Here is a 25,351-nt window from a genome sequence, read left to right on the forward strand (position 1 = left end):
TTGACCACTTTTTAATATCTTCATACTGGTCAAAAGGCCATAAAAGCATTTGATCCAGTCAAAAAGGTTTCAATGGTATATATCTATCAGGGTTCGTTTTTTAATAGTTGTACTATTTTTTGTGGCAGGTAATATCTTAAATTAAAAACTCACCCTTTGCAGGATAAAAGAATAATGTAAGTTCTTAATTGCAAATCACAGCTATGTACAACATGCAAAGGAGATTTCCCTCATGTGAACACAATGTAAAGCGAATACGAACTTGCAAAACTAGTGTCTCCCAGTACCCTGTGATATTTTCAGTTGAAGTTCCTTCACTCCTTGAATTGTGTGCTCTGAAAATTTCACAGCAGCTTCCTGTCAATCAACTTTCCAAAAACTATTTACAGAGTAATTCACTCAATAACAAAGTTGCCCACATTTTGTTGCATTACTTGGACGATGAGCAGATCATTGATTTACTATCATCAGCTGATTCATTTCTGTGTTCACCTGGACTCTGTCACCTGAGTGAGCTCTGTCTCTCAAAAAGAAAAATTGATGGTTTGATTCCAGAAGATGTAATGAAGATTTTAAGTCATAACAAATTTGATGCATTGACCTTGTCAGAGTCTGACTTGACTCATACAACTTTGGACCATCTTGCTGGGACTCAACGAAACCTATTGCATTTGGACATATCTTACTGTTTGTGCGTCGAAGTGTTTGATTCTGTCTTTGCCTTCAAGAATCTCTCCTACCTGAACCTAGAAAAGACTCTTTTTAAACTGACACCTACATCTGCTCATAAATTTTTCATGTAAGTATGAAATAGAATTTCTTATAACTTTTTATATTTAAGTGGGAATTTTGAATGATAATGAGCTAGGACCAGTGTAAGGTTTTTTTTTTACAAATGTCTCAGACCCATAGCTAGATCTGTGAATTTTAGGCAGACCCACTCGACAGCGGCCAAATTTTGCGCATCATGAGCCCCAAGCCCGATAACCACTTTGCCTCCCAATTATATTATAATCTCGTAACTTCATAATGAAGGTTCCGTTATTCATTTAAAGATTAAGTTTTTTCGATTCTGGGCACGTAGCCCGACACGACACGTAGCCGGGGCGAAGCTCCTAAATTGGTTGGCTAGGGAGGGGGGAAGGCGCAGCCCCCCAGAAAATTTTTGAGAAATTATGTGTTTTAGACGACATTTGGCATTAAAGAAATTTGTAGGACAGTAATAATCAGACATCACAATAATACAAAGTTGGGGGGCTAGGGGGGCGCAGCCCTGGCCTTCGGAAAATTTTTGAGAAATAGGGTGTTCCAGACGACATTTGTACGACAGCAATAATCAGACATTACAATAATACAAGGTTGGTGGGCTGGGGGGCGCAACCCCCGGAACATTTTTGAGAAATAGGGTGATTCAGACGACATTTGGCATTAAAGAAATTTGTAGGACAGCAATAATCATACATCAGAATAATATACAGTTGGTGGGCTTGGAGGCTAGGGGAGCGAACCCCCAGGAAAATTTTTGAGAAATAGGGTGATTAAAACGGCATTTGGCATTAAAGAAATTTGGGGACAGTAATAATCAGACATCACAATAATATAAAGTTGGGGGGCCGGGGGGGGGGGCGCAGCCCCCCAGAAAATTTTTGAGAAATAATGTGTTTTAGACGACATTTGGCATTAAAGAAATTTGTAGGACAATAAAATGAAAAGAAATGAAATAATGTGCTTGTATACCGCCCATATGGTTAGCAACTGACACAAGTGCCAGGTACTAACCATGTCAGAGCGGTTCTAAAGGGTGAGGTGAAAATATCCAGCAACAAACAACTAAATCATCTCAAAAACAAATCTATTTAGGAAAAATTGAAACTTTGAATATATCATATAGTAATCATAGGAAGATTTATTGATATATACCACACTACGATTAACAATAAACCACCAGAAAACACTTAAAAAGTAACATAATATACTTATAGGAATCATAGGAAGGTTTATTAATATATAAATAATGTTTAAGGCTACCTTTAAAACTGTCTACGTTGCGTAGTGATCGTATCTCCCAGGGAAGTGAGTTCCAAGCAGTTGGTGCGTAGTTGGTGAATCGACGTTGATCAATCTTACTATTTGTAGTTTTAGGAGTCTTTAGTCTGTAACAATCTCCTTCTACTTTTGATCTTGTACTGGCTATTGTCAATGGGTTTTCAATCACTACAAGATTCTGTATGTAGGCCGGTGCAATCCCATGCACAGCTTTATAAGTTAACAGGCAGACTTTGAAGAAAATCCTTTGGTCAAGAGGAAGGATATGTGCTCTCTTGTAGTAGGGAAGTAGGTCTTCTGATCGGTCTTTGATATTGTAGATGAACCGTATGGCACCATTGAGGGTTGATCTTAGCTTGTTTAGTCGTGTCTTTGGTAGGTTCATGTAGAGAGAATTACAGTAGTCGAGCTTTGATATTACAAGCTGTGTTACCATCATGAGTTTCACTCCTTCATCCAGATAGCGCCCAATCGTCCTTAGATTCATCATTGTCCAGCTACATTTCTGTTTGACACTATTAATTTGTCTTTCCATGGTAAGAGACTTATCAAACTTTACCCCAAGACTCTTCCAGCTGTCACCTTTACATTCAGTTGGAGTGATAGTTGAGTTTCCGAACTGAACCGTCACCTCCATTTTGCAGTCTTTAAGAACTTTTGATTTGCCTAGGACAAGTAGTTCTGTCTTCGACTCATTGAGTTTCATAACGTTTCCAACCATCCAATGCTTGATTTCCGAGAGACATCTGTTTATCCGATCTTTGACATCTGCAAGTTCGCTTGGGAAGCTTGGATGAAAAGATATGTATAACTGAGAGTCATCCGCATATAGCTGGATGTCTAGTCCAAATTTGGCAGCAATGTTCTGAAGGTCTTTAATGTAGAGTATAAACAAGATGGGCCCTAGTAGGGATCCCTGAGGGACTCCAAAGAGGAGTTCAAGCAGAGACGAGATAGTATCGCCAATCTTTACACAGAAATATCTGTTCTCAAGGTATGATATCATCCATTGAAGGGCTTTCCCAGTTATACCATAATGCTTGAAAAGTTTCTCAAGGAGGATTTCGTGGTCAATAGTGTCGAAAGCTGCACTGAGATCCAGGAGTACCACAGCCACGATGTTACCTGCTTGAATCTCCTTGTTTATGTCGTCAGTCATCCTGACAAGAAGGGTCTCACAGCTGTGCTGTGGGCGGTATCCAGACTGGACAGGGCAGTGAAGGTTGTTTGTGTCCAGATGGTCATTCAACTGGTTCAGTACAATTCTTTCCAGGAGCTTGGATATAGCAGAAAGGTTCGATACTGGTCTATAGTTACTTAAACTGTCAACATCAGCGTTCTCTTTCTTAAGGGTTGGCTTAATAACCGCTTTCTTCATTTGAGAAGGAAATGATCCTGTCTTAGTAGACGTGTTTAGGATGTGCAGGAGTACAGGTGTTAGCTCATCCACACAGCTCTTCAGTAGGAATGAAGGAATGGGATCCAGACAGCAGAACTTGTTACTCATCATTTTAACCAATTTTCTGAGGTCTTCAGCACTGATAGGGGAAAACGTGTGAAGAGTTGAAACATAATCAGGTTCACTTGAAAGAGCAAGTGTTTCCTCCGGGACGTTTTTGGATGCATCCAATTCAATGTCTTTCCGTATTTTGTTAACTTTCTCAGCAAAGAAGTCTTTGAAATCCTCTGACAGTTTTCCAGGGTCTTGATGTTTGGGGAGATCCTGTGTCTCGTTACCAAGAAGTCTGTTAAGCTTCTTGTAAAGGGCCTTTGAGTCTCCTGATGATGCTCGAAGCGACTCTTTGTTATAAGAACATCTCTTCACAAACTCTAAACTAACAAATCTATCTCTGAGATCTATGTAGTCTTTCCTGGTACCCTTTCCTTTGCGCCATGCACGTTCAGCTGCTCTCCTCTTTTGACGTAGCAAACTAAGGTCTAAGTCAAGCCACGGCATGGGTTTCTTCCGAAATTTCTTCTTTATAACAGGACAGTGCTTATCCATGAGTTGAGTAAGTACAGAGTAATACAGTGAAGTCGCTTCCTCAGCAGTTAAAATTGGATCAATAGTTGACAGGTTGGAATTCCTTAGATCATCCTTAAAAATTTCAATGTCTATGGATTTAAAATTTCTGTAGCTCAGAAATTTGCCATTATCATTTTTACTAATTCGAGTGTCAACATCGAAGAGTACTAGAAAATGGTCTGAGGAAGTTCTTGACTGAACTATGTTAAAATTGCTGATCTTGTTCTCAAGGGACTGGGTAGTGATCACTAGGTCCAGGGTACCGCCCTGATCATGAGTTGGGACTATTGGAACATGTTGTCGGAGGTTGTACTGAGCTAGCAAGTCCAGAAACTTCTTTGGATAGTGTTCATCGGGTCTTTCTTGGCTTTGCACACAGTATTTTAAGGTATTCTTCAAACTCCTTTAGGAAGTCACATTCTGTGTACCTTGCTTTCTTTGTGTAGGGGGGTCGGTAGATGTTTACTAGTATCAGCAACTCTGATTCAGCACTCAGAAGTGATTCCATCACTTGAAATGACTTGAAATAACTTGGTCACTTTGGTATTAGGCTTCAGTTCAATCGAACTTCTGTAAACCATTGCTATACCACCTCCACTGCGGTGCTTCCTAGGATCAGAAAGTATGCTCCAGCCACTATCTTTTATCTCAGTGAGTTTTGCTTTGTCGCCATCTCGAAGAAATGTTTCTTGCATAAAACAAATGTCGCAGCCTGTCTCCCACAAATGTTCTAAAACACCAACAGTCTTGTTTAAAAGAGATCGGACATTGAAAGTTCCACATCTAGTCTCAACTTCTTCCCAGTCTCATCTTTTGGTCCTTGACCCTCTGGCGATAGGCGTTTTTTATCTGCTCCGTGCATCCTGCAGTTCTAGACATGACTCGTTCTTTTTCTCTTGTAAAGAATGGACAAAGATTATCAGCAGCTTTATGCGTCTTTGCAGCATTTTTCTCTGTAGCACTTTTACTATTAAAGCAGTTAGAACACTTTATCCGATCAGTCCTATTATTTATCCTGTTTTCACAGTCTTTAGAAGTATGTGCTCCAGCACAGTAGAAACATGTAGGAGAGGCATCTTTCAGCTTGCAGTACTGTGACTTTGCCATATGGCCAAATTGCTGGCAGTGGTAACATTGTACTACATGGAGTCGGTCATACACACGATGTCTTTGTAGGCCCAGGTATATATAGTCACCACATTTTCTGATGACTTCTCTAGCCTCTATGGGCAGTTGGATGACAGCAAATTTTTCTTTGATATCATAGTAGACTACTTTGACATTAGCATCCTTCATACCAGTGTTTTTTTCCAGTAGTTCATCAAGGATCTTTTCTTTGCTGTCAAAATCAAGGTGAATGTCAGATATTGTTAGTTTGGGATCTAACTTCTTTGGTTCTACTGACTTTGAATTGACTTTAACTGACTTACATTTTTGTGTCAGCGCTCTTTCCGCTTCTTTCATGTCATCTTCAGTAGTAAAACTCAGCACTGTTGTACCATTACTTACCCGTTCATCTTTAACTCGGACACCTTTAAGAGAGTTCTTCACGTCCTTACGATAAACTTCGGTCCATTCATGGTTAGTGATAGTAGTCTCTGTATCATCCTCGTTCACTGGTGATTTTGCTATAGTAATCGTGTGCCTTGCTGGCAGGGGCTTCTCTATTGGGGGGTTAGCTTGCAGGGATTCCGCAGGGGAAATGGCAGCCACTGAAATAGCTTCTTTTAGAAGATTAGGTAGGACTTCACTCAATTGTCTCTTAATTATATTTTCTGGAGTTTGGCTGTCCTGTTCCGGAAGGGGGACAAGTGAGGTCTTTGCTAGATCAATAGCTCTGGTTGCAATGATGTATAGTTCTTTACAAACCTTGAAAATATGATCTTTGTTGTTGCTGGTGGCTATATCTGTCAAATCTTTTGCTTGGTGGATTGTTTTCTTACCTTTTATGGAATTTTTGTTGATTAGGTCGAGCTCATCTTCCAGTTTCTTCAAGTAATAATCAGACATCACAATAATACAAAGTTGGGAGGCTAGGGGGGGGGGGGGCGCACCCCCCCGAAAAATTTTGAGAAATAGGGTGATTCAGACGACATTAGGCATTAAAGAAATTAGTAGGGCAGTAATAATCAGACATCACAATAATATAAAGTTGGTTGGCTAGGGAGGGTGGGGGGGGGGCGAAGCCAATCAGAAAATTTTTGAGAAATTATGTGTTTTAGACGACATTTGGCATTAAAGAAATTTGTAGGACAGTAATTATAATCAGACATCACAATAATACAAAGTTGGAGGGCTAGGCAGGCGCAGCCCTGGCCTTCGGAAAATTTTTGAGAAATAGGGTGTTCCAGACGACATTTGTGGGACAGCAATAATCAGACATTACAATAATACAAGGTTGGTGGGCTGGGGGGGCGCAGTAATAATCAGACATCATAATAATATAAAGTTGGGGGACTGGGGGGGGGGGGGGGGGGGGAGGGCGCAGCCCCCAAGATAAGTTTTAGAAATTATTTGTTTTAGACGACATTAGGCATTAAAGAAATTTGTAGGACGGCGATAATACAAAGTTGGGGGTGCAGCCCCCGGAAAATATTTGAGAAATAGGGTGTTTCAGACGACGTTTGGCATTAGAAATTTGTAATTTCAGACATCACAATAATACAAAGTTGGGGGCTAGGGGGAACTCAGTACTTGTCACATTGAATGGAATAAGTACATATTGTATAGTGGGATTTGGGAATAATTTACGAAATGCTAAAGTCGATTGCCTGTCGTGTCGTTTAATCGAACAGTCATAAACACAGCCCACTTACCAGGCGACCATGGGGACTAGGGGGCTTATTTTTTTTGGGGTTCAATTTTTTTCCGGGGGTCTTCCCCTTGGCTACGTGTCTGCATTCTAGTTGCCAGACCCACTCTATTAGTGTGCAGACTCAACATTTTGGTTGTCAGACCCACTATTCTAGAGTCCAGACTGGTTGTCATATCTCCTATATTCTAGTTCATAGACCCCCAATTCTGGTTGACAGAGTGAAGAATTACCATTCTGGTTGCCAGATTCACTCTTCTAGAGAGGAGACCCACTCTTCTATTAGGTATAGAGTCAAGACTCACTATTCTAAAATGCAGACCCACCATTCTAGCTGCCAGACCCACTCTTCTCAAGTGCAGACCCACCATTCTGGTTGTCAGACCCACTCTTCAAGGGTGTACGTACACCCACCAGTCTGGTTGCCGGACCCACTTCTAGATTGCAGACCCACCATTCCAGCTGCCAGACCCACTCTTCTCAAGTCCAGACCCACCACTCGGGTTGTCAGACCCACTCTTCAAGAAAGCAAACCCACCATTCTTGTTGCAAGACCCACTTTTAGATCGCAGACCCACCATTCTAGCTACCAGACCAACTCTTCTCAAGTGTAGACCCACCACCCTGGTTGTCAGACCCACTCTTCAAGGGTACAGACCCACCACTCTGGTTGTCAGACCCACTCTTCAAGGGTGTACCTACACCCACCAGTCTGGTTGCCAGACCCACTTCTAGATTGCAGACCCACCATTCCAGCTGCCAGACCCACTCTTCTCAAGTCCAGACCCACCACTCGGGTTGTCAGACCCACTCTTCTAGGGTGTACGTACACCCACCATTCTGGTTGCCAGACCAACTTCTAGATTGCAGACCCACCATTCCTGCTGCCAGACCCACTCTTCTCAAGTCCAGACCCACCACTCTGGTTGTCAGACCCACTCTTAAAGGGTGCAGACTCACCATTTAGCGGCCAGACCCACGCTTCTCAAGTGCAGACCCACCACTCTGGTTGCCGGACCCACTCTTCTAGAGAGTGAAGACTCATTATTCTCGTATCCAGATCCACAATTTCGGTTGCTAGACCAACTTCTAGATTGCAGACCCACCATTCCAGCCGAAAGAACCACTCTTCTCAAGTGCAGACCCACCATTCTGGTTGTCAGACCCACTCTTCAAGGGTGTAGACCCACAATTCTGGTTAACAGACCACTCTTTAAGGGTAGAGACCCATCATTCTGGTTGCCAGACCCACTTCTAGATTGCAGACCCACCATTCTGGTTGCCAGACCCACATCTAGATTGCATACCCATTATTCTAGCGGCCAGACTCACTCTTCTCAAGTGCAGACTCACCACTCTAGGCAACAGGGGTGAATAATATCAACAAATAAAGATTGTTTAATTTTTGCAAAAAATTTCTCGTCATGTGACAACCCTTCCCAACCCCCCTCAACCCCCTACCCCTCCCCCCTAAAAAACTCATCGGATTTTTACTTCCCGCGAACATGATTTTTTCTGAAAATTTTTGTCAAGCCAGATCTGTAAATCTATCAAATATGTAAAAAAAAAACCTTACCACTGGTCACCAGTGGCGTAACGTTGTCTGTTGGTGCCCCCTCCCTGAAATTAGATAATTTTAGAAGATACACCGGTAAAATCTCTAAAAAAGGGTGTTTCTAGAGCAAAATGCGCAGTTTTTCTAGTCCCGTAGCTAATTTTTTCAAAATTGTCCCACATTCAAACGACAATTTGGCGCCCCCCCCCCCTAAGATGGCGCCACCCTGCACTGCAGGCTCGGCGGGGCCCTTCGTTACGCCACAGGCTAGGACCAATATTTCTTACATAAATATTAAATATGACCGTTTTTTTTGTTCATTCATTGGACTGAATAACTGTAACCCAAAATGGTACTCAAGGAATTATTGTAATAGTAAGACACATGAAGCAATAATCAAACCAAAATCTGGACTTGTTGCCGTTTTGGGTTGTAATTTTGTGAAGCAAAGTTTTGTGTGAATGTGCACATCTTTTTGATAATTCTTTTTCCTGTTAATGCTATTCTTATCTTAAATTAAATTCCTTCATGCTGCTGTTAAAAAATTACAAACAGCACTACAATAGAGTGACATGTTAAATACAGAATCAGAAGAGTGAGATTAGGACACTGATACTAATAACGCTGCAGTTGTATAATGTCAATAATTATGTTGCAGGTTGAAGAACTTACGGTGGTTGGGTTTATCAAAATTGAAGAAACACAATCAGGAATCTAAGCTTCCTTTGCAGGTACTTAAGGGGGGGGGGGGGCAGGCAAGGAGGGGGGTGGGGGGGGGGGGGGGGGGGGGGGGCAGGCAAGGAGGGGGGGGGGGGGGCAGGCCGGGGGGTGACACTCAATCACTATTCTTAACCGGGGGTGAAGTTATTGAATTTAAGACAGTTTTATTACTTGTTAATTACTTGTTGCAGATTATTAAAAGTAATATTAACAGCTCCTGACAAGTGTAACAGCTCAACTCACTGGATTAGATCTCAGTGAAACGTGTTGGGATATCTCTCAACATCACAAACTTACCCAGTAAGTGTTTATACACTCATTGATATATCAATTGTGTATCAATGTGTGTAACATGATATACATTAGTCACTACTACTACTACTACTACTACTACTAGTACTACTACTACTACTACTACTACTACTTCTACTAGTAGCATTTAGCTCGTATAAATCAGTATCAGAAGTTTGAACTAAAAAACCCACGTTCAGTAATACATAGTACTACACTTGTACAACCATAGCGGTAGTACTATATAATACAACAGAGGCCGCATTTAAAATGTAAACTACAAAAACTTACTCAGTTTTACATTGTTCTGAATTCTCTCTCTTTTCAAAATCTCTTCCAGTTTCAGATGTTTGGAATACCTGGATATCTCGCACTATCCGGAGCCACAAGGCCAGGAACGGTTCCCTGTAAGATTTGATGACATTATATCACAAACTCTCTCCTCCATGTTAACCCTTAAATCTCTGGATATCAGCGGATGTCATATTCATCAGGTTACTAGTAACTAGTTATAGTGGTAACTAGTGGGTTACTCACAAATACTTCCATTTACTCACTATTACTCACTATTACTCACTATTACTCAATATTACTCACTATTACTCACTATTACTCACAATTACTCACTATTACTCACTATTACTCACTATTACTCACTATTACTCACTATTACTCACTATTACTCACTATTACTCACAATTACTTACATTTACTCACTATTACTCACTATTACTCACTATTACTCACTATTACTCACTATTACTCACTATTACTCACTATTACTCACTATTACTCACAATAATTCACACATTCATCTGGTTACTCACAATCTATCTTATCCTCCGAGGTCGAAAAAACAATTTCGGCAGTGGTCACATTTTCATGTCACATCTCGTGTGTAAATTTGCAAATTCATTATTGATAATATATATTACATATAATAAGTATTGATAATATATGATACATGTTATATTAAGAGATGAGTAGTGAGTACCTTTAAAGGAAAAAATTGAGGAAATGAGGAGGATTTCTCACTGGGTAGTTTTTTTTGAGACACCCTGTATAATAATTATTGATAATATTTTCAGCAAGAGAACATTTACAAGCTAAGAGATCTGAAGCTGGAATTTCTGGGGATAGTGGCACAAGATGACCTCTTCTTTATTCAAGACGTGGATAGTTTGGCTGTCAAGGTAAGTCAGATATTACACAATCAGAACATGTTTATGAATGAGTCGATTATTCATTTAGTAGTATAACTCCACTTTTTGTCGTTATATTTTCATTTAAATCGCACACGCCACACACTAATTGCATTCGTTTGTAATTTTGTTGTCTCTTATTAGGTTGCTTATCTCGCCGACTAACCTAGTTTAACGGCGAGATTACTGTGTGTGCTTGTAGCGTTTAAGCCATGGTTACTGTTAACGACAAGGAGTTGGAGAATCTGCTCGGGAAATGTTCTGCTTGGATACCTAAAGTGATGGAACAAGTCGGGTGCACTGCTCCAGTTGACGTGACGTCAGCAGTGTGTAAACGTGCGATGAAGGACACTTTGGCATTATTGTTTTCTGAATCGTTCCACTTTGTGCGGTTTCAGGCGGAACAAATGAAACAGCTGAAGGCTGAGCTGAGCTCCATCAAGAGCCAGCTAATCGAGAATCAGACGTGCCCCTTACCCATCTCCACAGACTTACTAGACAAAATCTACAGCCCTGAAAGAATCGAAAAGGCTCTCTTATCCTTCGATCCCTTGAAGGCTGCAGGACCTGACACTCTAAAACCTATCATATTCCAGAAAGCCTGGGCTCATATCAAAGACATAACAAAAAACATTATGACAAAAAACCATGAAACGCAACACATCCCAACTTTGTGGAGGGACTCTCTTGGAATCTTTCTCCCTAAGCCTGGAAAAACCGACTACAACAAAGCTAAGTCATTTCGAACGATCACTCTTTCGCCTGTGATGTTAAAGTTGCAGGAGAAAGTGATCTTATGGCATATGCAACATGACCTCAACATAGATAATGATATCAACAAACGACAATTCGGCTTTAAGAAGGGCTGCTCCACAGAAGCGGCACTTCATAAAGTTACTCACACCATTGAGCGCAGAATAGCCAAGAAAGGATATGTCCTAGGTGTCTTTCTAGATATAGAGGGCGCCTTCGACAATGTCTCGTTCAATGCTATTTCTGAAGCAGTCAAGGCTACGAAAGTGGACTTGGCTACAGCACAGTGGATCATCAACATGGTAACCGATCGATTCATCACACTAAATCATAAGGATAAGTCGAGAAGGGTATGGATCAGGCGAGGTTGCCCCCAAGGAGGCATTCTCTCTCCTTTTCTCTGGAACCTGGTAGTCGACGATCTCCTTTCATTTACCGCAAAAGACATCCCGGGTTACCTGCAAGCCTTTGCGGATGATCTGTTGTCTCTAACGGAAGGGGATGATTTAGACATCATCTGGGACCGAACATGCAAAACTATTAAAACGATAGAAAATTGGTGCAGAACCAAAGAGCTATCTATTAGCGCCCTTAAAACTCAGATAGTCATTTTACCTGGAATAGTAAGTGGACTCTAAGACCTATAACAGTTGGCAACAACATCATAGGTCTTTCCAAGTCTGCTAAATTTCTAGGAGTGACCTTGGACAGCAAACTCAACTTCAATGAACATATCATCAACACCACCAAAAAAGCCACGGCATCCCTCATGCAATGTCGAAGAGCTGTCGGCCCCACATGGGGTATGAGCCCCAAAACATGCAAATGGATGTACACGGCTGTCATCCGTCCAATCCTATCCTACTGCTGTAGTATATGGATCAGGGCCACTCAAACGGACTATAACGCGAAGAAACTCAAACGTGTTCAGGCATTGGCACTCAGAATGATGTCTGGTGCCATGCCAAGCACACCTTTTATCGCATTGAATCACCTCACCGACACTTCTGACATCATACTGTTCCTGCAAGGCGAAGCAGCAAAGGGTGCGGCCAGGCTACAAGCTTATGGCAGCCTCACTCTTGAAACTATCGCCTTCAGGAAGGGAACTATCAAAAATCATACCACTATCAACAAACAATTCATGGCAGACCTTATTATCCCACCTAGAGCAACGAGAGACCTAACAACACCAACCATGATGCTGGGACGGCACTTCACCGTCACAACTCCTGGAGCCGATACCGCTGAATATAGAAATTCACTTCAAAACACCATTGACAACATTACCAGTGAAACGATCACCTGCTACACTGACGGGTCACTCACAGACTCAGGATGCGGGGCTGGCTATATCATCACAACTGACAACAATAACAGCACCCTTGAAGAAAGATTATTCAAGCTCCCTGATTATTGCACTGTTTACCAAACAGAGCTCACCGCCGTCATTGAAGCTTGCAAATATCTCTCTACCTATACCAACACACATATCATCATATGGTCTGACAGTCTCTCATCTATACAAGCTATCTCTGCGCTTTCAACGCGGAGTAGAACTACAAGAGACTGTTACGACTCTCTTAATGCACTCGGATCCAACAACACGCTAGAGATACGATGGATTGCAGCACACATCGGATTGTGGGGGAACGAAAAAGCAGATGAGCTGGCCAAGCTTGGTACAACCAGTGAATCCACTTTGAAGTGTCCAATTCCACAATCCTACATCAAGCGTCAAATCGACAATAAAGTCAACAGACTGAATCAGGAAACTTGGTTAACTGACGGTCCCAGACACACCAAACTGACACTCGGCCACAAGCATGCCAAAATCATCAAAAACCTCAACACTACACTCAGCAAAAACAGACAAGATTACAGAACTGCAGTTCACCTCATCACGGGTCACTGCGGCTTAAACAAACACCTTCACACCATTTGCAAATCAAACACCAGTGCTTGTCCTATGTGCGGCGACGGAGAGGAAACTGTCTCACACTTCCTTGGACAGTGTCCAGCTATTGCCCAAATTAGAGGTCAATATTTCCAGGACTACTACCTCTCTGTCAATGACATATTCGACAACCAACACATCACCACAATTGTCAATTTCGCAAACCGCACCAAACGCTTAATTGTGCCGGAAGAGCTGGATCAGACCGGGGTGACTTAAAGTATTATCTCATATGCTGTCTCGTCTCGTTTTACTTTTCCAAACCCAGCTGGCATTTAAGCGTATCATTTTGACTCATATATCATCTTACACCATCCTCCACCAATCACTCTGATTTCACCGGCAACCTTCCCCAAGGTTGCCACACCCCAGAGGTAGGCAGAGCATCTCAATGCTATCCTCTCGTGGGCTATCTTGGCCCAGCCTCTCTTAAAAAAAAAAAAAAAAAAAAAAATGAAACAGCTGAAGGCTGAGCTGAGCTCCATCAAGAGCCAGCTAATCGAGAATCAGACGTGGCCCGTGGGTAATCAGCTTACAGGAGCAGATTATCGACAACAAGGACAAGCAATAAAGACTGTGGTCAAGTCTTCAGTGGAGAGCAACTTGAAAGAACAGCTAAGTCATACAGTGAAGCTGCTGCGGAGAACGTTATGATCTGCCAGACTGATAGTTTGGCAGTTCCGGATACACTGAAGAAATTGGTCAAGTTCGTCGTCCAGGAGGAGGATCAGAGCAGGAATTTTGTTTTATTTGGACTGCCAGAACAGAAGGAGGAGGATGTTGACGAGCGGGTACTGGAGGTATTCCAGGAGGTAAAGGACTAAAAGTAAAACCTACCCTGCAGGCTATCAGAGTAGGAAAGATTCGTAAAGAGAATTCGAAGCGCCCAGTCAAGGTTTCGTTATCAAGTCACAGCGCTGTCCACCAAGTGCTATGTCAAGTCAAGAAGCTGCGCCACTTAGCGACTTTCAACAAAGTGTATGTGAGACCAGATCGCTCCGAAGAAGAGCGATCTCAGGTCAGGCTCCTGGTTCATGAACTAGTAGTGAAGAAAAGAGAAATGTGAAGAAAAGAAATGTGAAGAAGAGAAATGTGAAGAAAAGAGAAATGTAACCGGATATACTGCATTTCATACGATCGGGGACAATTCACAATCCACTCAAAAGACAAGCCAATCGAGTGATGATGTGTGTTGTGGCTTTGGTATGTGTCTTTTTAAAGATGTTGAATATTTATGCATCCCACTTTGCTCTAGCTTTTCTTGTTTTCGCTCCATATGAGCACACAAAACTTCATAGTTTTCGCAATATTTTGATTTCATTTCATTTTAGGCTAATGAAGTGTTGGGATGAGTTCATACTAAACATGAACCATATAGTGTGCAGTGCCCGGGTTATCCGTCCAAATATTAGGTTCTCGTGACCACCGCGTGCGAGTAACAACGCATTCACTGCTCTGACACCCTATAAGGCTTAGTGTGACACAGCAATTGATGAGAGCTAATACATACTAACAGTACTTCCGTATTTTCTAAGATAGGACAATGCCGTAATACACAATTTTACGATTAATTTTAATTGATCTGTAGCTGGAAATTAGAGCTGTTCATGTAAAATTATAGACTGTAATTACGGTACTACTGGTGTCGAGAATAGTAATACTGTTCTAGGTGTGTAAATCAGAAGTGACAAGTTTTTGTAATACCAATTACCAATTACCAATGTATGAGACTAGTTTTGCAATTACCATTTCATTTGTTTGTTTACCCCGGAAATCGAAATATTATTTATAACGTGCCAGAAGTTATATAAACGGAAATAAACTTGACTTTCGGCTTATTTGACAGTCACTGAAATTTTCCATAATCGCACCGGATTTTTTCGGTTTATGCTCCTCCAGGGTAAATGTAAGTTTTTAAACTTATGATCAGACAGGAAGTGCGATTATAAAATATTTGCTGTTGTTTTGAACACCAGTTAGATTAGCATACATATCTTATCGCTTTACAGTCGAATAATATTGTGTTTGCACGCCTGGAAGCAGTAAACATATCGAGCGATTGCACATGATAAAAGCTTTTAAATCAATTACATTATAACATCAAATGAACTAATGTAAAATAATTCTATCATGACATTATCCGTAATTTCTTCAAAAATAAAAAGTATTCAAACAATATAAATATACACATAATATCCCAATGACCCTATATAAAATGAAACCTTTAAAAATGCAATATATTCTCCAACTAAAATATTGGCAGAAAAATTTCAAATTCACTCTTGGCCTTGTGGCTCCAAGTTCAAATCGAGACTCTAAATCTGCGACTCTATATCTCTATATCAGATATAGATATAGATATAGTATATCTACAAAGTACTTTCTCGCCCCTCTGTCTCCTCGGAGAGAAATCACTGTGGTTCTAAGGATTTCAAATCGAAGACGCTTCCTTATATATCCAAAAGCATCTGAATATCTTTGACCTGTGTGATGTTCCACCTTACTGGCCAGTCTTTCGGCTTCACCACCCATTCCACCTGACGTTGAGAAAACTAATGGTGTGAAGCTTCCTTTCTCCACTTCTAGAACCCTTGCATTGTAACACCGTTTTTTCTCATTTTCATGGGACTGGTACATTGCTGGGATCGATTTGCTTGCATTGGAGGGGGCTGGGGCATGGAATACCCTTAATTCAAAATATGCCCTCTCTGAAGCATTCCAAATCGATCTTGCAGAAATGTCCAGCCTAGCGTGGTCCCCTAGGACTGTTCCCTTTGGTAACTCTAGACCATCAACTGGAAGAAGAACTGGCTCCGTCTGCACATCCTTGCATTTCACAGTTCTCATTAATTCTGCAAAGGTGTCTCTCAGCGAGTTGTGCCGCAGTGACACATATCCACCGAGTTTGCAGATGAGCGCATGGTTTGCTGAGTATTTCTGGCCACACGTACATGTAAATTATCCGTAATTTGGGATATTTTTCGTGTCAGTTATTTCAGAGTTTCGTCGGAAATTGAGGTGAAATTAATATTATGTACATATACATTTAGTAGTTGAATGAGGTCATAGCACATTAAATAGAGCTGGTGGTTTATTGACTGCGACAGGTGGGCTGGTGGGGCAGAACCTGTTACTTTTCAGTAGCGCGCGTAGGTTAGATTATAGATATGTTCGCGCCAAATATTAGCGCGCACATATTATATATTTAATTTGCATTCGATTCGATCAGAGCATATTATATATTTAATTTGCATTCGATTCGATCAGATCACGGCTGTTCAAAAGGACGATTTTTGCGATTTTAATCAGATAGGATTACCCTAGGATTTATCCTAGCGCGCCCGAGATATCTCGGATTTTATCAATCCTAACGCCGATCCGGTTCCCCCAGGATACCTCTGACGAATTCCTATCGCCGAGCGGCGATTGGATGTGTAAGTTCCGAGAGGCGATAGGATTTGCTCTCGGACCCGATAGGAAATTAAAAACCTATCGGATCCGAGCGCTAATCCTAGCGGAGATAGGATTTAACAATTCCGAGTGACGATAGGATTTTCTCTCGGACCCGATAGGATACTCAAATCCTATAGGATCCGAGAGCAAATCCGAGAGGCGATAGTATTTTCTCTTGATTTCATCTAATATTCGTACGTGCGCAGCTTTATAGTAACTAGCAGGAACCCGTATAATATAACCCTAAACGGTGTCAAGACTCAAAATACTAAAATAATTATTACCTATTTAATTGGCGTTTTTGACACCACTTGGGGGTCCAAATTTTCGGCTCTAAAATCATTATTCCTTGGTAAATTTTTTATTTTTTCATGCTGATTTGAAGGCCATTAAAGCATTTGACCCAGCCAAAAAAGTTCCAGTTGTATATCTTTTACGGTTTTTGCGGAAAGTCGCGTTAAAGTTGATGCCGTGGTGTCAGTAAAATGGCACAGATATATATACCGTCTATATATATATATCGTCTCGCTTTATATATAGTAAGATGTGGACGCTTTTCAATAACTATCGACAGGGTAAATTTAACTGCCGTTACCGATCACTCTAATGTTTTCAATGTGGCCAATAGTTTCAACTCCATATTTTTTGAAAAAGAAATACACATATTTTCTTACTGTTTCTGTACTTTTATTATAATGTTAATATTAATGTCTATAAGGGGTCTTGTATCTTCTTCATTTCCAGGAGGAATAGCGAAATCCTATCGGATTAAAATCCACGCTAGAACAGCCGTGCATTAACGCGCGTGCCGGTGACGACGGCGCGCCAGTTACGTTCGTACATTTTAGTCAGCGTAAATGGTAAATAGCAAGAAGTAAGAACAGAGGAATTGCAGTAATAATAGTTCTAGTTAATGGTTCTATGTTTACAGTATGCACTGAAGGGGTATTCTAGGAAGTTTCTTGAACTTTTAATAGGTACCCCTCCTCATTTAACCCTCAATTAAGTTTCCTATCATTCGGCTGAGTCGACCGAGATCGCATAGATTCAATGGATCCTTAGCTACTCCCTAGACTAGGTGACACTGGGATTCGAACCCTGAACCTTCTGCGCGGACCAATAGTCAACTATGAAAAATCTATCGGCTTTCTACAAAAACGTGCCATCAAAAAGTCTCTAATAAAATCTCCATGGAAAAGTCTGCACTCTGCAGAGTGATATAGAATCAGGATATACCCAAACTACTCACAATTTAATAGCCATATTGTGACAGGCGAATAAGAATTAGTGACCATCAAGTGCCCCATTTTTCTTGCTTTGGTAGAAAAGTATTATATCTAGTTAAGTTTAAAGTGACCACATTCCACAACTAGCGTTTTTATACTTAAGCAATGAAGAATAATTTGCCATCAAATGCTTACTTTTTGCTAGTTGCGGACAGCTTATCTAGAAGTCTGTAATATTTTCTTATCAAAAGTTAAACAAGAATTTCGCCGCGGTTAAACCACGCACGATCAATTTTCCCTACCATGTACTTGTACCATTAATTCTTTTGCGTGAAAAGTGTGACTGGAAAAAAGTGCACCATATTTACATACTATGTTATAAGTTGTTTATAAATGAGTGGGATTCGTGCATGGTAAAAATTTACGATTTATTTGACCAATGCAGCGCCGCGCATCAACAATAAATGAATCCAGAAAATTGCGGAAAATAACTTTGCGAAGGAGGAATTTCGCTGTAATTAATTAACACATGGCTAGCGTCGCGCGCAGCATAACAGACGCTTCCTATACACATAATTATAGGGGAGTGGTCTATATTTCAAAGGAGCAGACTTTTGTCATCATCGCAGGTCCATCGGGCCACCTCATATATCCAAACCCGATTACTTATTCCCTACGATCTTTTTGCCTTCGGCAAGAGTAGGGAAAAAAATTCCGGGACACAACAACTCTTTCGCAATTTTTCAAAAATTAAAATACCTCGTTTCTCGAGCACTAATCAGCTAATGTGCCCCTATCCTAAACTCTAAACTTTAACTGTGATTAGTTTGTTATGCAGAAAAGCTGGTGCCATAGATTTGTGTTAATAAAGCTTAAGCTATGAACTGTTTCGTTATAGAATAGGGAGTATTGCCAGTGTTGATGTAATCTCCACCAGGTGGCTTCACACAGAAAGTTGGAACACATCCTGGTGCTGATTAACAAGTACAAAAACAACGTTGGGGTACTGGAGCAGGCTCTGAAGAACTTGTTTACCTTACACCGCAACAGGATAGAGCTGGGATACAGCTCAGCTCATATTGAGCCCCAACTATTTGAGGTAAGTTAACACTGCTAACTTAACACTGCTAACTTAACACTGCTAACTTAACACTGCTAACTTAACACTGCTAACTTAACACTGCTAACTTAACACTGCTAACTTAACACTGCTAACTTAACACTGCTAACTTAACACTGCTAACTTAACACTGCTAACTTAACACTGCTAACTTAACACTGCTAACTTAACACTGCTAACTTAACACTGCTAACTTAACACTGCTAACTTAACACTGCTAACTTAACACTGCTAACTTAACACTGCTAACTTAACACTGCTAACTTAACACTGCTAACTTAACACTGCTAACTTAACACTGCTAACTTAACACTGCTAACTTAACACTGCTAACTTAACACTGCTAACTTAACACTGCTAACTTAACACTGCTAACTTAACACTGCTAACTTAACACTGCTAACTTAACACTGCTAACTTAACACTGCTAACTTAACACTGCTAACTTAACACTGTCTCCCTCCAGGCAGTACTTTGCACACTTGAGCGCTATCCTGCTGGAGAGCAAATTCAACATATCGCATCGTAAGTAACCATGGTAACGCACTGGGAGACTTAGTTAAATAATTATCTTATCTTATCTTATCTTATCTTATGAGAATTCGTTGCGACGCAACAAGGCCATCGAATGAGTCGACCACCTTTGTTATTTTACTTCGGCATAACCTGCATTACAATGTAAACCAGCACTTTCAAGGAAGAGCTTTACAAGAAGCCGAAGGATCGTTCCTAAGGCCAGCGACGGTTAAGGCACTATGCCACACTTTCTTCGCCCGAGGCTTCGCTGTGTTGATCAAGCACAGCTCCTCATTTAACCCTCACACCCGATTTCTCGAGCATTCGGCTGAGTGAACCGTGGGGCTACATAGACCACTCGGGATCCTTAGCAGAGCGTCAACGACGCTCACCCCACGACTAGGCAGGCAGTGGGATTCGAACTCGCAACCTCACGATTACAAAGCCGATGATTAACCAACTGCGCTACCTGGCGCAAAATTAGCTACTCCATTGAATAAAGCTATTCCCCTTTAAGCAGACTCTGATATAACATTGTTCAGGGCGTGTTTGTACACATTGAACAGCAGTAACGACATGACGGTGCTAGCCTCGGAACCCTACCCGGGATACGATAAACACGTGCGCAGGGCAATAATCCTCCTCATCATCAGCATCAACATTCACACTTCCCAGTTTGACGTGCTCAGGAACTGTATGGGCATGTTGTCTCAGTTCTCTGTCTATCAGAAGGTAGGAGGTATACGATGAAAGGGAACACATTACAGATACAATAAAACTAAATGTATAATCCTGTTCCCATAAATATTACCCATAAATATTCCTCCCTGTTCAGTAATATTTCCCCGACAGGAGTTTATGTTTTACGAGATTGTACACAGCTACATTTACGTGTTGGAACGCCAGAAGGGTATTCTGGAGCGGAGCCCGGTTCTTTCAATCGAGGATTTGGCCAGAGACAAAGCGAACAGAATCAGCACACTAACCGTTAAAGCTATCAATACTAGCATCTGTCAGAGCGCGTGTGGTAAGAAGAACACTGTAGGGAAGATGAAACTGATAGAAACAATACTGAGCATATCCAGATTGGGCTTCTCCATGTTCCGACAGTCTCCTCACGAGACGGATGGCATCAACTTCTGTGATCTCCTCCTTGAGACCTGGTCCACTCTCTGGAACATTACTGGTAAATCATAGTCTCGTCTCACGACTTTAGTTACTGTATTACTGATGATATTTTAGTCTCACAAACTTCACACTTTTAATCAAGTATAACATGGTATTTGTTTGTAATATTTGCTTGTATTTGTTTGTAATTGTGTAACAAAGTGTTCTCTCAGATGAGCAGGCGGGGAACTGTGACAGATTTGTGGAGTACGGAGGTTTGGAGCTGTATCTCGATACCTACTTCGTGTGCTCCCAGGTCACCTCATAGTTATACATTATACATTATACATTATACATCTTAGCAGCTACATTTCTCTATTTGATTATCTGTCTAATCTATTAGATTATGTGACCTAAATTTTGTGTTTGCAGGTAAAGACAGACGACAGGAGAGTTACGATAAAAATAACAACTCTAATTAGAAATATGCTGGGTCTCATGGTAAGTCACGTGTGCAATCAATCCCTGTAATAATTAATATACAGTAAAAGTAATATACATACACTAAATAAAATCAACCGCAAGTCAGTCAAGTTTTATGTAATACTGCCCCTGAGAAGGATATTCTGTTTTCCCCCTGTAATTTTTGATCACCCTAACTTGACAGGGGAATATAGCAGAAGTTTCGCACGTGCGACCGAAACTTCTAGAATCAGAGGACATGATAAAGTCGTTCTACATGTTGAGATCTTATAATAAGGAGAGTGATAGCGAGTGTGATATTATTGAGATACGATACAGTGCTGCAGGTACGTGTTTATTAGTGCTGCAGGTACGTGTTTATTGAGATGCGATACAGTGCTGCAGGTACGTGTTTATTAGTGCTGCAGGTACGTTTTTATTAGTGCTGCAGGTACGTGTTTGTTGTGGCACTTTATTGTTCTACATAATACAGGGTGGGCCAAAAGTCAGTGGGCATACGTTGGCCTTAATAGCTCCGCCGTGTTTTATATTTGAGAGCTGTTGCTTTGCAGATGGCATACTGTACTTACTGGTTCGAGGATTCCGTCGTCAAAATTTGAAAATTCGAATATTGTAGACCACGCCCATTCAATATTAAAACACCTATATTAATTTCTCTGAACATGCTGAACGCCTAATTTTTTCAGAGACGGTAGATTATTAAATGTTGCATATGATCTGAAAACATGAGGCAAAACGGATTAGAAATGACGAAGTTGACTGAGCTATTAAGGCCAACGTATGGGTACTGACTTTTGGCCCACCCTGTATAATAACTTAATAACTGTAGTTAGTTATATTAGTTAGTATAGTTAGTTATAATAGTACATATTATCATTACCCCAGTATTATAAGCCTCACATATCTCCTGAACAGGTATATTGTCTCATATCTGCTCAGACGGTCCTGACAAGTGGCAGTTTGGGGACGAGGAACTATCTTATAACACTGTACTTAAGGTAAATGCTGGGACAAACCCCTCTCAGCTGGGGCAAACCCCTCTCAGCTGGGGCAAACCCCTCTCAGCTGGGGCAAACCCCTCTCAGCTGGGGCAAACCCCTCTCACCTGGGGCAAACCCCTCTCAGCTGGGGCAAACCCCTCTCAGCTGGGGCAAACCCCTCTCAGCTGGGGCAAACCCCTCTCAGCTGGGACAAACCCCTCTCAGCTGGGGCAGTAAGATTGTTAAACTGTTCAATATGTTTACCTAGAAACCCCTCTAGAAACCCCTCTAGAAACCCCTCTCAGCAGACCTTCTACTCAGGGTATTGAAGAAGCAGTTGACTCGTGGAACATAAACTCTAAAAGATCGATTAACTACAAGTCATTTAATCCGATACTCCACATCCTAAAAGTGGACTGTCCCTATCCTTGCAAGCTATGGGCGGTCTGGGCTCTTACCAATCTGTGTCAGACAAAAGCTGGCAGGTTTGTAATACCCCACTCAGTTACCACTCAATGACCATTCAATTACCACCCAATGACCACTCAATTACATACTATTTAGCCCATGTAACCACTAGCTTTAACAGGTTCGTGCCCATGTTGCGGAGAGATGGAGGTGTAGAACTACTAAACAAACTGAAAGAAGCTCCTGACTGTCCAGACAACATTAAGCGTCTCTCCACCATCACCATCATGAAGGCGTACGACCCGAATATAGGCCCTGACATTGAGGAAACGTGACCCCAATATGGGCCCTGACAAGCTGAGCAGACGTGACGAGTAACAAATAATGGGGACCATTTTAATGCATGTCAGGAGGGAGAGCTGCTGGAAATGTTAGACAAAATAGAAACTGAGAGCCCCCCCCCCCCCCTCCAGCTGAGAGAACAATAAAAGAATAAACAATTTCTTAGTTTTACGCAGTTTTTAAGGGCGGATAAAGTAAAGTTTTTAGTTTTAAATCTTTAAATCTTTAAATTGTAATGGCTCCGTTTTAAATGAATTAAAAAACCTGCATCAATCACTGACTGCCGAGAAACTCAATTGTTAGTACCTTTTAGATAACGAAACTAAAACTAGCATGTTAAATATTGAGATTTATCTGAAATATTAAAAATTGGGTTGTTTCACGATACAATCAAAGCCTGGCGGAAGAGAAATTAATAATTTTTTGACGAATAGTAAGAACAAATTATCAACCGAATTAAAATGAGAAAAACCTCTACTTTTTAATTGTAAAATTTAAATAAAATGTTTTTATCCCGACCCCAAATCTCTCATTTGATTTGTTGTTTAATTTAATCATTTGTGTCATAATGGAACAATTAAGCAATGAAGATTAGTGTTAAAAAACAGAATGATCGACTTGGAGGCTGCTATTTGAATTGTTGTGTGTTACTGTTAGTGACATTTCGTTGGCAAAATGAGATTGATTTTATTTTCGAGGTGTTTTTCAACATTATTTTTATCGAAAGTGAGACGAAGTTTGCTTGTTTCTATTTCAATACACAATAAAATTTCAAGATTTATTATTTTCTTGATCATTTTTACAAGTTTAAAAATTGCTGACATCCTAATTGAGAATTCGAAACCTTCTTGTAAGTGAAACACATCATCTTAAGAAAATGTTTGTAAAATTATAAAATATCTTATCATTTAGTGTCGCGAAATATTGATCATGTATGAATGAGATGTTACCGTTGAAATTTATCTATTTTCAAAAATATTAGCCTTTTCTTTCTATAGCATATTACGTATTCTTTTGATGGGTAATACTCGTCCTAATTTCTTCGAAGTAGCGCACGCCTTCTTATTCTCGAAACATTGAAGTGCTGCGAGGTAGTGGCTAGTTACCGTTAGTCCGCAACCCGTTAGTCCGCAACCCGCTTACCTGGGGTCGTCTTAACCCCATTGTCGTTTCACTAAGTAGCGTTTCTACGGTACAGGGGGCGCGCACGAGTGCGCGGCGGGTCATACAACGTATAACAAACACTGAACACTGACAGGCTGAGCGCCGCCCAGCAATTACAACCCACCAGAGACATAATACAATTACACAAAGAGAACGTGTTACACTTCAAGCTAGTCACGCGCAATAGTTCAATACAGAGTGGTATATCATCATCTTTCCAAACTACCCCCATGACATATACTTATAATAGAACATAGAAGGTTTTAAAAATAACATATACTGTACTGATCCCAATCTGAATCAAATGATATCTTTAAGTTTAGGTGTCCATTTAAAAAATAATTCCTAATAATTAGAAAATAATATGCATGTTCAGCGATCACTTTCAACTATTAATGTTATGTGTAAGGTTCCATGTAAGCACACCGCGGTCCTTACCTAAATCTAATTCCCGGCTATGATGAGTTAAAGTGTAAAGCCTGGGGTCCCCGGGTAGGCAGGTTGAGGTAAATGTTGTGACCCTGTACCCTGTACTGAAACCACTCTGACGTACCATCATTCGGTTAAAAGAACAGGGAGCCTTCAGTGAAGTCAATATTCACAATAGTTGCCATTCAACTACTCAAAGTCAAATGGTATTCAATTTGGAGTTTACTCCGTACATTAAAGATGTTAAGCCTTTATCGGCCGAGTCTTAATCAAATTGGTCCATTTGTCTTCTATACCACTTCTCTCATATTAAGCTGATTATTCCAAACATTGGTCATGTCACCAGCCTATGGTTATACATTATCATTACCGTCAAACTAATAGACAATTCAACTGTTTTTAAAGTTCAGCCTAATTTCACCAAATAAACCTAATATCCCGAGTGTGTTATATATCCTACTATCCTGCTCTATAACAATAAGAGCATCTGGTGTAGAGAGAGTCTGGTAATTCCCCAGAGTTTGGGGAAACCGCTCCGATAAATCGAGGTTCGCGGTTAATCGGGGGTTTTGATTGTTCAAATAAAGTACCACCCACTATCTGGAGCTATTGAGCTAACACCCTGGAATAGTTTTATCTGGTGTCCTGAACTACCATTAGTAGACTCTGATCTGACTATGTTATAGTAATCTAACTAACACAAAATCACATTTAGGTTCACCCCGTGACAATAGCTAGGAGAGAAGTGATAAGTCACGTGA

At 40.8% G+C, this 25,351-nt stretch overlaps 1 protein-coding gene across 1 annotated transcript; it reads left to right on the forward strand.

Moving 5' to 3' along the window:
• The first annotated feature begins 127 nt into the window (after positions 1–127).
• Positions 128–23,973, forward strand: LOC134818970 (protein zer-1 homolog). The gene is made up of 15 exons (XM_063828711.1): positions 128–799; positions 9,098–9,170; positions 9,374–9,459; positions 9,791–9,944; positions 10,539–10,643; positions 18,979–19,140; positions 19,628–19,686; positions 20,220–20,409; positions 20,530–20,863; positions 21,018–21,100; positions 21,217–21,285; positions 21,452–21,593; positions 22,183–22,265; positions 22,569–22,732; positions 22,837–23,973. The coding sequence occupies exons 1-15, from the start codon at positions 204–206 to the stop codon at positions 22,988–22,990; spliced, it is 2,454 nt and encodes an 817-aa protein (XP_063684781.1). The 5' UTR covers positions 128–203; the 3' UTR covers positions 22,991–23,973.
• The last annotated feature ends 1,378 nt before the right edge of the window (positions 23,974–25,351 follow it).

Source organism: Bolinopsis microptera, chromosome 7, assembly GCF_026151205.1.
Source record: "Bolinopsis microptera isolate Bmic1 chromosome 7, MBARI_Bmic_1.0, whole genome shotgun sequence".
NCBI lineage: Eukaryota > Metazoa > Ctenophora > Tentaculata > Lobata > Bolinopsidae > Bolinopsis > Bolinopsis microptera.